Source organism: Sinocyclocheilus grahami, unplaced genomic scaffold, assembly GCF_001515645.1.
Source record: "Sinocyclocheilus grahami isolate Dianchi unplaced genomic scaffold, SAMN03320097.WGS_v1.1 scaffold556.1, whole genome shotgun sequence".
Classification (NCBI taxonomy): Eukaryota; Metazoa; Chordata; class Actinopteri; order Cypriniformes; family Cyprinidae; genus Sinocyclocheilus; species Sinocyclocheilus grahami.
In genome coordinates, this window is record NW_015505735.1 from 874,516 (window position 1) to 889,291 (window position 14,776).

Genomic DNA, 14,776 nt, shown 5'->3' on the forward strand with positions numbered 1-14,776 from the left:
TACGCTCCAGGGACCAGCCAAGACCGATCACACCGGTGCGATACACCGCTCCAGGGACCAGCCAAGACCGATCACACCGGCGTGATCGTACGCTCCAGGGACCAGCCAAGACTGATCACACCGGTGTGATCGTATGTGTCAAAGGGTTAAGTATCACATTTGCATGTTCATGGTTCTCTGATCTTGGTTAATGGTCACATGATATGCAGGTAAACAAATAAAACAATTCATTTTTTCAAAGGAAGCGTTCTATTTCTTATGTTATTTTAAAATTATTTATTTTATTTATTTATTTGTTAATGTCAACAAATGGAATATATTTTTTTTAAAACAAACCTATCGCAAGACATCTGGGGTGGCCAGCCAAATTTCAGGGGGGGCCGGTGCCACCCCTGGCCACCACGTAGACACGCCCCTGCGCTTAGGTGAACGGGTCGTGGCGATGAACAATGAACATAGCTCGTTCCTCCATGTTTGCGGGGAGAAACGAACAGGAAAACAAAAGACTTTTAAAACGAAAACGGGAGAAGGGGCGTCGCTTACTGTTTTGGTCCGGTATTCTGTCACGTTCGCTATGTGAGGGAGCGCAGAGCGAGGAGACATGGAGGACATCAACAAGGAGACTTTATTAACATCAAGGGAACCAGGAAAACACACATCGCAGAGGAGGTTGACATAAACAATACCAGACGCCGAACTAAGAACAGGGAACACTTTACACATGACATGACGAGGGGATGACGAGACACACCTGGGATCAATAGAACTAAAGGGGAACACCTGGAACAAATGATAAGGACAGGCACGGGAAGGACCACATATGGGCATAGAAACACATGGGGAGCAAAACACACACAAAACACGGAGCACAGTCTGTTCAACAATTTTCAAGTAATCTACTGAGCTCTTCATATATACATAGCCAGTACCGCCGCTCCCTATACGTAGGGCACCAACCAGGGGGGCACCATCCCAGTTGCTAAAAAAAAAACAAAAAAAACCCCACTTTCGTTCTATATTAATTTTAACATATACATATACATAAATACAATTGTAAACATGAACATATAAATTATATATAATTTATAATGATAAAAAAATGCATGTTATGATGAACGCAGTAGGCAGTAGGCCTATTAGCACACGTGACGCGCCATTCCCGCATCTGCGCTCGCTCTAAACTCATGTTTGCGGCTGAATACAAATGGTCATCATAATTAATGGACAACTAGGCTATATCAGGGAAAAGACATCAGCGCAGAGAAAAGAAAAAGAAAAAAGCCCGAGATGAAGCCCATGCATCACTTTCAGGTAACTACGTTCATAATCCTGTGAAACTTTTTTGACTGTTGACGTTAGTAACGTGTTTTAATGTCTGTAATAATTTCACCACCAGCAACAACACATCTGACTTAATATTCTAGTTTCCATGACTTAAAATGTATTATATAAAACAATGAGGCAATATATGGTTTAAATATGGTTTCATTGAATAACACTGTTAAAATAGGCCTACATAATGTAATACAAAATAAACAATTTACATTATTACGAATGCCTGCAAAGGGCACCAAAGGCCCGATAACTGCTGTTGTTACACTTATAGGGCGATCAAATCCTTGTTTAATATTGACCAAACATTTAATTCAAATATCCACTTAATTTTACATTTTTGCCCCCAGTGATTTCGGCCACTGCCCCTCAAAATGTCTGTGCACCGCCCTGCTCTTTTCCTACATGCCATGAAAACTGTGCACCAAATGTGTTTTTGTACAGAGCAAAGAGTTCATTGCTGATTGAATTAAACAAAGACACATTTAAAGTATGTCATTGTAAATGACAAGTCTTGCACTGTTACGATACAAGCGAAACTTAAGTCCAAGGAATCAGCTTTCAGTGCTTTTTCTTGGTGTAGGCCTACTAGCATTTCTACAGATTTGCATTTCTAAAATTATAAACAATTAACTAAAACTTAAATATTTTATTAGATATTCTGAGATGCCCACGTAAGATAATATGACAATGTATGCAGAGCATTTTATCTAATGCACAAGATAAAATGTTGATGAAAAGAAACCATAATGTGGGATGTTTTTCACTGGACCACTAAAACGATTGATTCAAGAGCAGAATGACTTCCATTTAAAGAGATGATTTGAAGCATTATGAGTCCGGCATGTGTTTTAGCTCTAAGGATTGTATAATTTGTTCATAGACCTCATACAAGATTTTGTGGTGATGAGCAGAAAAAAAGCTAAAATGATGGCAAACCAGCAATGTATTTACCTTAACTAGTTACCAAACCAGTCAGAAATGTATTAATTACCATTACCAGTTTCCAAAACAGTTGTTACCATATATTATACCATAATTGTTACCAAAGCCAAATATGAGTTTAGACTAAAAAAATCGGCAATTTAATTAAGTTATCTATACATTTTCAATTTTAACATTTCATAATAGTTCTAACGTAATCGTGAGAGCCAAGAAAAGCCTTTCCCCTTTATTCAGTGTGTGCTTTTTGTAGCCTACTTATCTTGCCTTCACTAATAAAAGTGGTGCAAGGGGACCCCCCAGTGGCCAAAGCAGAAAGCGTTGTTCTCTTGTTAGTTTTTTTTTTTTGCTTGTAAATAAAACAAAATAAATTCTGTTATTTATATTTCATATCTGATAAGTATCTTAAAAGGCTGGCAAACACAGTTGTCATGACTTAGCAATGAACTCTTAAAGGAACACTCCACTATTTTTGAAAATAGGCTCATTTTCCAACTACCCTAGAGTTAAACTAAAGATTTTTTTTTTTTACCGTTTTCGAATCCATTCAGCAGATCTCCGGGTCTGGTGGTAGCACTTTTAGCTGCAGCTTAGCATAGATCATTGAATCTGATTAGACCGTTAGCATCTCGCTAAAAAATGACCAAAGATTTTCTATATTTTTCCTATTTAAAACTTGACTCTTCTGTAGTTACATCGTGTACTAAGACCGACGGAAAATTAAAAGTTGCTATTTTCTAGGCCGATATGGCTAGGAACTATACTATCATTCCGGCGTAATAATCAAGGAACTTTGCTGCCGTACCATGTTGCAGCAGGCGCAATGATATTACTAAGCACCTAAAAATAGGCTAACTTCCATCAACATGACCACCTGCGTGCACATGGAGCGTGCTGGGGACTATTTTCAGGCGCTGCGTAATATCATTGCGTAAACGGAAAAACTCAACTGTTTAACTCTTAGGGGAGTTGGAAAATGAGCCTATTTTCAAAAATAGTGGAGTGTTCCTTTAATGAGTGGGTCACAATATCAAGGCTTGGGATAGTTTTGAGATAGTGTGAATGAAACTTACATAACTTACATAAACTTACATGATTTTATTATTACTGATGTGTGATCTCTTGACTGGCTCAACAATGAACTCCACTCTAGTATGTATCACACACACACAAGCAAGTGAAGAAACAAAAATAAACAATATTTACCTCACAGCCTATTAAGTATTACACCATTAAAGGTGGGATGTTCGCCGTTTGAGAACTTCCGCCAAACGGAAACACACACCCTTTTTCTAGCAATGGTATCTTTACCTGCCAAGCAAAAGCAAAGCAAGCGCGACATCTGTTTTTAAGCATTTTCTCTTGGTTCACACTCATTATTTTCTAGGTCCTGTCGCAGCTTCCGCCTTCCCATATATCTGGACAGCCAAAATGACTGACAGACAGCAAACGAATCAAATGCTTTCTGATTGGCTAAACACACAATCTGACTGTCACAGATATAGGCCTAGGCTTCGTATCTGATATTCAGGGAGTAGGATTATTTTCTATATATCATTCCATAAAAGTCGGTTACAGCATCTTTCCTGGAAGTTCAATCTGACTTCAAACTCTAGTTTAAACCATAGACTGTACTTTGGGCAAAGTTAAGCAGACTTTACAAAGAATGCGGACGACAGCTGTGACATCAGCTCATGAGGGGCTTCATACACCTCATGCTCATGAATAATGCTACTTCTATGCAGCTGGCGATGGAACATTCCTTTGAGTGCATTAGCTGATTGCATCCCATTCGCTGTAGTTAACCGCATTGTTTGAAGAAGTTAGTGTGTGGTCTTGCCTGTTCGCGTGCAGTCTGACATCTGTGCACCAGTGCAGCGTCCCATGCTACTATTCTTCAAACGCTCAGGAACACATTTATACATTTAAGTTAAATCATAGCCGGTAGGGATGTAACTACTAACCGCGAGCCGGTTGAAAATCGATTTAAATATGTGACGATTCAAATCGGTTGAGATGCTAAACAAATCGCGATTAAATTAGGGGTAGGAGTTTATATGAATGCATGTCTGAGGGGAACTTACTGTCTTTCGAAAAGTTTTGATGGTATTTTTTATTTTCCTTTTGCTTCTGTATAATGCATATTAAAGTTCATAACTGCAGCACTGCTTTGTTTACAGCGGAAACCAGGAAACGCTTTAAGCGCCACCTGCTGGCAGAGAGTGAATCTGAGTCTCATTCAGCTCGTCTGCTGTTTCGGTTTCATGCAGATATTTTTTATGCATAGTTTCACAAAACTGAAGTCAAACCATTCTGTTTTTACTTCAAATTTCGAAATTATACAATGTAATTTAGATTAAAAACTGCTCATGTTGCATGTATGCAGCATCTTTGTTTGGATCATGATAAAAATGCAGTGGTTGCCTCTATTTTAAATGGAAAAAGCACAGACAAAGCCTTAGTTTGTTTATACGAAGGGATTAATTTTATTTGTGTTACTTATTTATTTGATTTGGGGCTTGTTTTAAAATTTCAATTTAGTTTTGTTATTTACATTTACATGATATTTAAATTTTGTTATTTAGCAAACGCTTTTATCCAAAGCGACTAACAAATGAGGACAATAGAAGCAATCAAAACCAACAAAAGAGCAATAATTTACAAGTGCAATATTAGTATATTATTATAGTGTTATATTTCAATTTCACAAAGAAATGTACAGTATTTTGTCCATTTAATTTATAATTTGTCTTAAATCTCATTTTGTTAAAAAAAACGTGAATCGGATCGTGAAATCAAAATCGTGAATCGAGTCAAATCGTGAGTTGAGTGAATCGTTACATCCCTAAATGTTGGTATAAAAAAGGTTACATGAACCAGTAAAGGTAACCTATAAAGGAAAAAAAACTGATTAAAAATGGTGGAAAACTTAAAAGAAATAGTGAAAACAGTTTCAGGTGCTATTCATATATTCATTTTAACTTAAAATCTTGACTTTAAAAAAAGGCAAGTTGCGTGTCAACTAGGCTACTATGTAGCCTATATAGCTACTAAATGGCTGTTATTAGGAGACGAATTACCCAAAATGGGTGCTTGAATAAAATGGCCACACGGGGGCGATGAAACACAGACGCACACACTTAAGCAGGTGAATTTGACCAAACTACATCAGACGCGCTCCTCATTTTGCTTAGTGCTCCTCATTGCACCGTGCTCAACTGGCCTAATTCCTCGGGGTTTAAATTGGCATGAATAAAGGAAGAATACGTCCAAGTGAAAAATACAAGCCAGGAGATTGTAACCTATTTTTAATTTTAACCGAGTAGCCTAACCATAATAACAAGGATTTTAATTCAAAACAAATAATTAATAGTTTTCCAACGTGAATTTACATTTACGTTTATTCCTTTAGCAGTATGTATCATAAAACACTTGGTCAATGCAGTTATTTGATTTAGCCATTTTTTAAAGATAAAGGCTAAGTGAATAATGCCTTGTGACATTTATCCTTTTTTATCTAATTTGCTAAAGTGATGTAGCGATATATGTTAATATTATGTTAATAACTGTCAATTAACTACAATGTACGCAGTCTATCATAAAAAGTCAAACAAACACCCGACAGAAAAAACTAAATAAATAAAATGCATATCTTTGTATATTACAATTGTTGTTTCATGAAACATGCCATATTAATTATTTATCATGGTGTTTCATTTCTATATAAAGATGTTATTGTTGTCATTGGTAATAATGAATTGATAATGATGTTTTAGTTTTTCATTTAATGACTTTTTTTATAATATATTTGATTTAGCCTAATAATTTTCTCTTTTTTGCCAAAGAGAATAACTAATTTACTTAGTTTTTTCCCCTTTTTGTTTCTATTTCTTTTATGTTTTCTCTATTTTATTTTTATGTGCAAATGCACAAAACAAATTTAATATTAATTAGGCTAGGCTACTTTACAACCCAAAAGTGTTAAACAGTCACGGTCAACAAATATATTAATTTGCCCGTTACCTTGTCATTAAAGTTAGGCTATTTTGTATCTAGTAGCTTCATTTTCATTGTCATGGGGAAGAAAAATGTCATAAGCGACTCTCCACGGAAACCTAAAGCTATTATTAACTGCACGACATGTTTTAACACATTAAAGCAGCACTGAAGTGTAAACGCACTGACACGCACCAACAAAGAATAAGTGTAAAGCACAATTTGGGTGGCTTTCCGTCCATCTAGCACTAAAAAGGACACATTGCTTCATTTACACCTTTTGGCCAGAACAGATTTTGCTTTGCTCCTAAGCAGTACATTTGTTTCTGAAAAACAAACGCCGCTTTACTTCACCCCTCCAGCGCATCTATTAGTGCCAAATGAAATGATTGAAATGAATCCTGACACTTGAATGAGCCATTCTTGTTCGACAGACAGGCTGCAACTCTGTAAAAACACGAGACATCTTAACACATATTATAAATCTGTTTTACCTTCTGTTTTTAATATTGGCCATGTACTTTTATACAAAATATGTCATTTTACAACCTAAAGCAGATTCTATTTCTTTCACGTCTTATAAGTAGCCTACCCTGAGGACGTGTGAATTTTCTCGTTTTCTGTCAACATTTCTACTCTTTCCATATGTTTGCGTCTTTCTTATCCTTAACGCAAGGGTAGACTATGCCTATACCCACAGGGAAAAGTCTTCGGGTACAGTCTTTCTACAAACAGCTCTCGAGCGCTTATTGGTCGTGAGAGGAGTTCAGGGAGGAGCGCTGAGCTCAGCCAAAAGGCAGAATTGGTAATTCGGTGAAAAAGTCCCTGTGAAGTGACGGATGCGGGAAGTTCACATGTTTGCCCTATTCACTGACTTCTCCGCGTAAGACATTTGCTTCTCATTCGCCTGCACAGCGAAGCCCTGAAAATCCGCTTGGGAAGAAATTTTGGATGAAAGTTTTGAGACAAGATACTGAAGGAAAAGGTGGAAGTGACGAACTTTGGAATGAATTTTCTTCGCGAAGTGAATTAAGACGTCTGCCTATTTTTAACCTTCTTTTTCTCTGTTCGACCGCAGCAGGAGAGCTTTGGAGAGAGGGGTACGATGCAGGCGCGCTACCCCGTGTCTAGCCAAAGCCCTCTAGGCGTAGTGCCTTATATCACCGGGGATCAAGGCTTTTATCGAGCCGCGGCCGGAGGTGGATATTCCGGTATGCCTGCGCCTATGAGCATGTACTCTCACGCAGCGCACGAGCAGTACCCCGGTGGCATGGCCCGCGCATATGGGCCGTACGCCCCTGCACAGCAGCCCAAGGACATGGTGAAACCTCCGTATAGCTACATCGCGCTCATCACCATGGCCATCCAGAACTCAGCCGACAAGAAGATCACACTGAATGGGATCTACCAGTTTATCATGGAGCGCTTTCCATTTTACCGGGACAATAAGCAAGGCTGGCAGAACAGCATACGGCATAATTTGTCGCTCAATGAGTGCTTTGTCAAGGTGCCAAGAGATGATAAGAAGCCAGGTAAGGGTAGCTACTGGACTCTAGACCCGGACTCATATAACATGTTTGAAAACGGCAGCTTCTTGCGACGGAGGCGCCGCTTCAAGAAGAAGAACGTGCTGAGGGAGAGAGAGGAGCAGGACCGGCAGGGCAAAGACAACCAGGGACAAGCGTGCGAGCAAGACGCCCAGCAGCCAGTGAAGCTCCGGGATATAAAGACCGAGAACGGGGCCTGCACGCCCCCGCATGACAGCACTCCACCCCTCAGCACCGTGCCTAAAACGGAGAGTCCAGACAGGAGCGGTGGGAGTGCGTGTAGCGGGAGTCCTCAGTCGCAAACGCCACAACAGGCCTTTAGTATGGATACAATCATGACAGGACTTCGAGGGTCCCCGCAGCACGCGGCAGAGCTGCCGGCCTCTCGAGCCGCTCTGCCAGGCTCGGTGTCTCTGACCTACTCGCCATCCCCGCAGCCCGCCCATTACAGTCCACCCTGCGGCCAGCCCGCTACTTATCACTGCAACATGCAAGCGACGAGCCTGTACACGGGGGACCGCGGCCACGGCGATGACACTTTACCGGAATACACAAACACAACAAGCGCCTCTTCTATCTCACACCCCCACCAGGGCTCGAGCCAGGAGAGCCAGCATTTGCAGCAGAACCGACTCGCACCCTGGTACCTCAGTCAGTCCGGAGAGCTGGGACACCTGAGCGCGAGCTATCCCGGCCAGCAGCAGAACTTTCACGCGGTGCGCGAGATGTTCGAGACGCAGCGGATAGCTCTGAACAGCTCACCGGTTACCGGAAGCAATAGCTGTCAAATGGCTTTCCCGTCCAGTCAGCCACTCTACCGGGCATCCGGAGCTTTTGTATACGACTGCAAGTTCTGACCAAACATTTCATGAATTTCAAAATTGTTTAATATATATTTGTATTATTTGCCATGTGTTTGTAATTTAAGGAAGCTTTTAGGTCAGTGAATTATGTTGGTAAGTAGGATAATTCCGCTGCACATAAACATTCTCTCCCTATTCGTTCATCAAGATAGATTCAAAGAAAATGTGTTAATTTATTTCATATAAGAGCAGGTGGACCAACTTTGCTAGGAAATGTCTTAAGTATTTATAATCAATTCAGTATAGAAAGGTAACGAGTGTACGACTGAGTTACATTTTTTTTCTTATACTTTTTTGAAAATATCTAAAGTTACTGTTTGTTTAATAAATTGTCGTCTTGTTGGAGTTAAACTCTCGAGTGATTTATCGATTTGTAATGCCTGTTGAATTCATTATTTACTTAAATGACTGTCAGAGCTTGTTATTGATTAGCGGCCACAAAAAGCAAGGCATATTTTTTAAAACGTTTTTTAAACATGGCTAGTTAGCAAATATTTGCCAGTTTTCTTATTTTCCTCCTATATTTGGCTTTTAATAAGGCATTCCTTGGACAGGGGGTGGGGATAGGGGTCAAAGGTTTAAAAACATCTGGAAATTATTATTTTTTTCCACGTTCCATTTTTTACGCGTGCAAGGAACCATTAAATTGTTCTTAACCTAAAAATGCATTTATAAAAACTGAAGCACAACAAAACAAGGTTGAATAATAACTATTATAAAGACTTGTCAATTTCAATAATCAATTAGTGTTATAGGCTACAATGTCAGAGTAAATAAATAAAAAAAATCGAGCACGTTATTTGACAGAACTTTGTCCCCGTTCACCTAAATCACCTACAAGAGTAATTTTCGTAATTTTTATAACTTGATATAAACGTCTTATGTGTTCCTATATAATTCGTTTCTCAGCTAATACTTTCGAGAAATATTTATTAGGTATAATTATGTTTCTAGTTTTAGTATGGTAAAAAATGTAATTTTACTGAGATATATCTTGCAGTCTTGTTTTATTTATGCCAGGCTGTTTAGTTGAGCGTTTTAGCTCTGTTCTCTTTTTATACTGTTACAACCGACTGTTGGCACACTGGAGCGAACTGCACTTTTGCAGTCTTGCGGAATGTAGACAACCATTGTCTTTGTTAGAAGTTTTTTCATTTATAAACACATAATAGATTAAAAAGCAGATAGACAGCAGATGAAAGAATTGCTGTAGGCCAGACATGTTGAGCCAGCCATGTAAAATACGGGCTTGAGAAATCAAACGATTAATTCAGCCAGAACCTCCAAACAAAAGCATTCTACTTGGTATGTGAGTCAGTGTTTTGTTCATTTCTGCGTTGCTTTTCAGTAAATGTAAAACAAATAGGCTATACGTAATATATCGAAATGTTTTAACTCAATCTACTAAAATCTATTGTTGTAACTCGAGATACAGACAAGGAGATACCCTATTTAACATTTTAGTGTAACTGAAATAAAATAGATGTCTTATTTCGATTAGTTGTCCTGATAAATATTAAGCCATATTTAAATATGCAGCTGCGCACAGCGACGTGTAAAGCTTTTTGCAATCATCGGCAGCAGAAACTGTGGGGCCTTGCAATGCAGCGCTTGTATTTATTTAGCATATAACCGGCCCCAAGTGATGTGGTGTTTTGTGATTATATAAGCGATGTGATTTAAATGAATTTTGTGCATGATTCACATGATACGGTTAATGAATAGGCCTCAAGTGTAAATCAGGAGAAACAAATGAGGAGAAACTGAGGATGAGATGAAAAAAAACAGACAACAAGTTGTGAATAAGCATTACAGCGTTAAGTATCTGTAAGTATCGTTGCAAGGTCAGCTCGAGGCGATTCGACTTTGAAAGAAGGGCTCAAGTGGCAAATGCATTACAGGTGCGCGCAGGCAGTGTTAGGGGCTCGTGCCAGTGAAAAGGTGTCTTTGTTGTGATCAGCTGCGCGTTTCAGGGTTGAGTTGCGCGTGAGGGGAATATGATACAGCAGAGAGAGCCTTCTGGTATTAACATGGCACGTTTTAACCACATGCACATCTCATAACACGCCTGAGAAGTGTGTTTGTGTGTTTGTTTATTTCAAATCGATGCGCATGCTGTGTGATATATTTGACCATTTCCTGATACATTTTGCGGTCTCTTTAAATTAGACGAATGTAAGACAATCTGTCCAATTAATTTTCAATAGAGTTTAAGTGCGTTTTTGTGAGGTGCTGCTAAATTATTGTAGGCTAATTCAACAGTTTGTATTGTTCCTTATAATAATAATAAGTGTGTAAAAATATGCACTATAAAAACAACAACAATAAAAATAATAATAATAAAACTAAAACGGTATATATAAACTAAAAACAATGAAATATAAGCTACACCTTTTTAGAATCTATTTATATTCAACACTAACGTAAAAGTAAAAAAAAAAGTTTGATCGGGCAAACAGCAAACGTAGAACCATAGGCCTGCTTTAACTCGGCCTAAATCACATTTCATGTGAACAATTTTGTTAGAAGTAAACATATTTGCTAAATGTTAGTAATTAAGTTACAGTATATAAATTAACTTCATTAGTTTTATTCCTCTTTTTTCTCACAATCTGAGCTAAACAAAAATAAAGCAATAAACACGTCCATCAGCCATGTGAATAAGCGCTGTGCTCTTAATGAAAAAAAAAATCTTTTAATGTTATGATACAACATATTAGCTGCTTTTAATGACACATTAAAATGTTATTAATACTTCATACATATGTATATCTATAAAAGTTAAATAAATATTTAACAATAATCCAAAACCTTGTTAACACATGACAATAGGCTACTCCTAAATTGTTGCAGAGCACGAAGGCAACTGTCTTTAAATGTTAAATGTTTAAATCGTAGACATTAATAATAATAATAATAATAATAATATATATATATATAATTTCTCACGGACAAAACGGAATTGCAAATCAAATTTATGTAAGCATAAAGCCGTGGACTGCGAGAAAGGTTGAGGATTATCACGGATTATCTGCTTGACGATGAAAAATAAACACAAGAAAAATAGACACGAGTTTTTTACCTTGACAGCGTGTTACAAAAATGTCAAAGGGTAAAATTGTGAGACGGGTGTGAGTAAAAGTTCCTTATCAATGAAATCCAAATGCTCTGATAAAGCAAATAATTCCAAAATATAATAAAGAAACAAATAAATAATACCGGACAAAGGGTGAGACTAATTATAATACTAAGCAAGTTCACTGAAATATAAAAAAATAGCAATATAAATGTAATATATGATACCTAACAGTATATAACAATTATACATGATTGAAGGTATCTTTCTATAGAAATGATGAGAGAAGATCAATTAACGACAGAATACACTACATAAAATTCTCCACATTGCTATCAATTTTTTAAATAATAATTATTAACATTTAATTATTACATTTGAAAAAAGTCTATACAAATAATATTTTATTATTAAAACCGCTAATACACTTAATTTCTCGACTTTTGGAAGCAGTGAGCAAACCAGTTGTTACAGAGAGGATAATTTGAGTTCCGTGCATTTTTAATTAAGAATCTTTTGAAATTACTTCCCAACAGAAAATATAAATAAAGCATTATATAAAATTCTGCGACTCAACGTTAGGGGTTTTCACGTCCCTTAAATGTTTTTATGATAGGCTACTTTCATTTGTTGGTCCAATTGAATTTCACGTTTCCTACTGCTTTTACAGGAACATCAGCAGGGTAGTCAAACAAAATACCAGAAATGTCCCCGCTCAAGCGTCAAAAATAAATTCGCCGGGATATATAACGTAGTTAGCGGCTGCTCGCGGCCTGTGCACCTGTACGCGGTAGAGCTCGCGACCCAGGCCAGTGGAAAAGTGCTTTTGACGCTCGCGGACCGGCGAGGCGCCGTCTGGTTCCAATCAGGCCCGCTAACACTGGTGCGTTGTTTTAGGCGCTTAAATGGCAACTCTACTGGCTCGAGATGCCGTCTCAAAAACACAAATACACATACATCAACCGCCCCCACTTTCGCCTGTCTTATGAGGGTCTCAAAGACCTCACTTTCTTTGGACGTCGGTGTCAAATGACCTTCATTTGGCACTTCGAATAGACTAGAATATCCGTGGCCTCTTGAGTCGTTTAACATGCAGAGACTGATTTTACCGGGTCTCTCTCTCCTCGCTTGAGGACACTTACGCTGACAGAGGTCTCTTGAATCTGTTGTTACTTTGATGAGGACAACCGTGTCGCTATTACAAATAAACACGGCAGAGGATTTTCGCACACAGCGAAATGTCTTCACTGTCAGGGTTCAGTGGCCCAGCTGCGCCCGACGTCAGAGGTGATTAAACATGAGCTGCTTTACAAGGCCGAGTTACTGCTCCCTCAGCTGCGCGCGGTGGGCCGTGCTCGAGCATCTGGAAAGAAGGACCGCGAGGCCTCGTGGACGAACGTTTCCCTCTCGATACAAGAGAGCGGTTGTGCTCGGCGCGAGGGGCTCGATGACCGCCAGGCAACCCGCGAAAGCTGGCACGAGCCGCTTTCTGACGCATTTCACCGTATTTCAACTTCTGAGGCCTGAGAGAATGAAACTGAAAAGTTGATGTTTACTGACTGTAACCATGTAAGCTTTTACTTACTGAGTCAGCAATATTAGCCAATATTCTATACTTTTGCTATCTCCAGTGTTGTTTGTAATTACAATATTATTTGGGGTTAATCATTTTCATCAATTCTTTCATAATAGGCTATAGGCTATTCTTTCATAATATTAATTTTTTTTTTGAAAACGAGCAGTTCTATAATAATTACCAGTACCAGACCAAATATATTGTCTTGGACAACTGGGGACCTTGGCGTCAAAAAGGTTGAGAACCACAAATTTGAGAAAAAAAGTTGAGAAAAAAAAATTCACACACAACTAATTTTTAAAACTTCATATACTACATATTCATGGAATATGTATGGAAACCTATGTAATTACAATATTATTTGGGGTTAATCATTTTCATCAATTCTTTCATAATAGGCTATAGGCTATTCTTTCATAATATAAATTTTTTTTTTGAAAACGAGCAGTTCTATAATAATTACCAGTACCAGACAAAATATATTGTCTTGGACAACTGGGGACCTTGGCGTCAAAAAGGTTGAGAACCACAAATTTGAGAAAAAAAGTTGAGAAAAAAAAATTCACACACAACTAATTTTTAAAACTTCATATTTTGTATTTGCATTTTAAATAATCAGGAAACGATTTTTAATGTTCCAATCAATTAATGTGATTCCTTAAACTGAAAAGACATGAATAAAACCGCAAACAGCTTTAAACAGCTCTACAAACCCTTTAATCCCTTATTTACAATTTTTTTTTCATGATTATGAATAAAAACCTCTTTATAAAAATGGATAAAAATCATTTAGACAACACAAACTAAAAATCCATACACATAACCTTAAATATGACACTTAAGGAATAGAGAAAGGCAACACCCTCAAAACACAGCGAAACTGAGATCCGAAAGCTGAAGCAGCAGAGAAAATGACAGACGGAGCAACAGAAATGCAGCTGAATGCTTCTTCCAGTGATCACACACAAACACATGACAACTGCCTCTTTGGCATGCATGGAGATGAAGGCGTGTGGGATCAGGCATTCGGGTTGTTCCGCATGAGCTCGATGTCTGCATCCACCATTTCTTTAACAAGCTCCTGTTGGAATACACACACATTATTTCTCAATCTCGAGTGCACTGGAAATGAACCTCTTTGATTTTTTTATACAGGAACGCTCACCTCGAACGTCACACGTGGTTTCCAGCCCAGGATCTTAAAGGCTTTGGAACTGTCTCCCTGTAGGAAGTCCTAGAGAAAGACAGAAAGAGAGTGAGACGGGGAAAAAACAATGACGAAAAAGGGAAAAAAAGCAAAGGGGTGGTTTAGTTCTTTTAAAATATATTCAAAAAGAAACCATTTTAAATTGTAATAATATTTCACAATATTACTGTACTGATCAAATAAACTTGATGAGCATAAGAGACTAATTTTGAAAACATTTTACTGACCCCAACCTTT

The 14,776-nt window shown here is 38.1% G+C and overlaps 2 protein-coding genes across 3 annotated transcripts in view; one reads left to right on the top strand and one right to left on the bottom strand.

Annotated features, from left to right (window-relative positions):
- Window positions 1–1,286: 1,286 nt before the first annotated feature.
- On the top strand, window positions 1,287–9,020 carry LOC107556146 (forkhead box C1-B). Of its 2 annotated transcripts, none has more exons than XM_016239184.1 (2): window positions 1,287–1,311; window positions 7,349–9,020. In XM_016239184.1, the coding sequence occupies exons 1-2, from the start codon at window positions 1,288–1,290 to the stop codon at window positions 8,672–8,674; spliced, it is 1,350 nt and encodes a 449-aa protein (XP_016094670.1). In that variant the 5' UTR covers window position 1,287; the 3' UTR covers window positions 8,675–9,020. The 2 variants fall into 2 exon arrangements, with proteins under 2 accessions (XP_016094670.1, XP_016094671.1); XM_016239185.1 differs by lacking the exon at window positions 1,287–1,311 and adding an exon at window positions 7,107–7,255.
- A 4,959-nt stretch (window positions 9,021–13,979) lies between these two features.
- LOC107556133 (GDP-mannose 4,6 dehydratase-like) overlaps window positions 13,980–14,776 on the bottom strand; it is a 59,468-nt gene continuing 58,671 nt past the window's right edge. The window contains exons 12-13 of the mRNA XM_016239170.1: window positions 14,498–14,566; window positions 13,980–14,413 (exon numbers count right to left, since the gene is read on the bottom strand). Of these exons, the coding sequence (XP_016094656.1) occupies window positions 14,351–14,413; window positions 14,498–14,566 (132 nt within the window). The 3' untranslated portion in view covers window positions 13,980–14,350. The remainder of the gene's footprint in view (window positions 14,414–14,497; window positions 14,567–14,776) is intronic.

Excerpts from the sequence above, each read along its gene's own strand:
- LOC107556146 (XM_016239184.1), top strand. The coding sequence starts at position 1,288 with ATGAAGCCCATGCATCACTTTCAG. Across the intron at positions 1,312-7,348 it reads AGCCCATGCATCACTTTCAG|CAGGAGAGCTTTGGAGAGAG; the intron begins GTAACTACGTTC and ends GTTCGACCGCAG.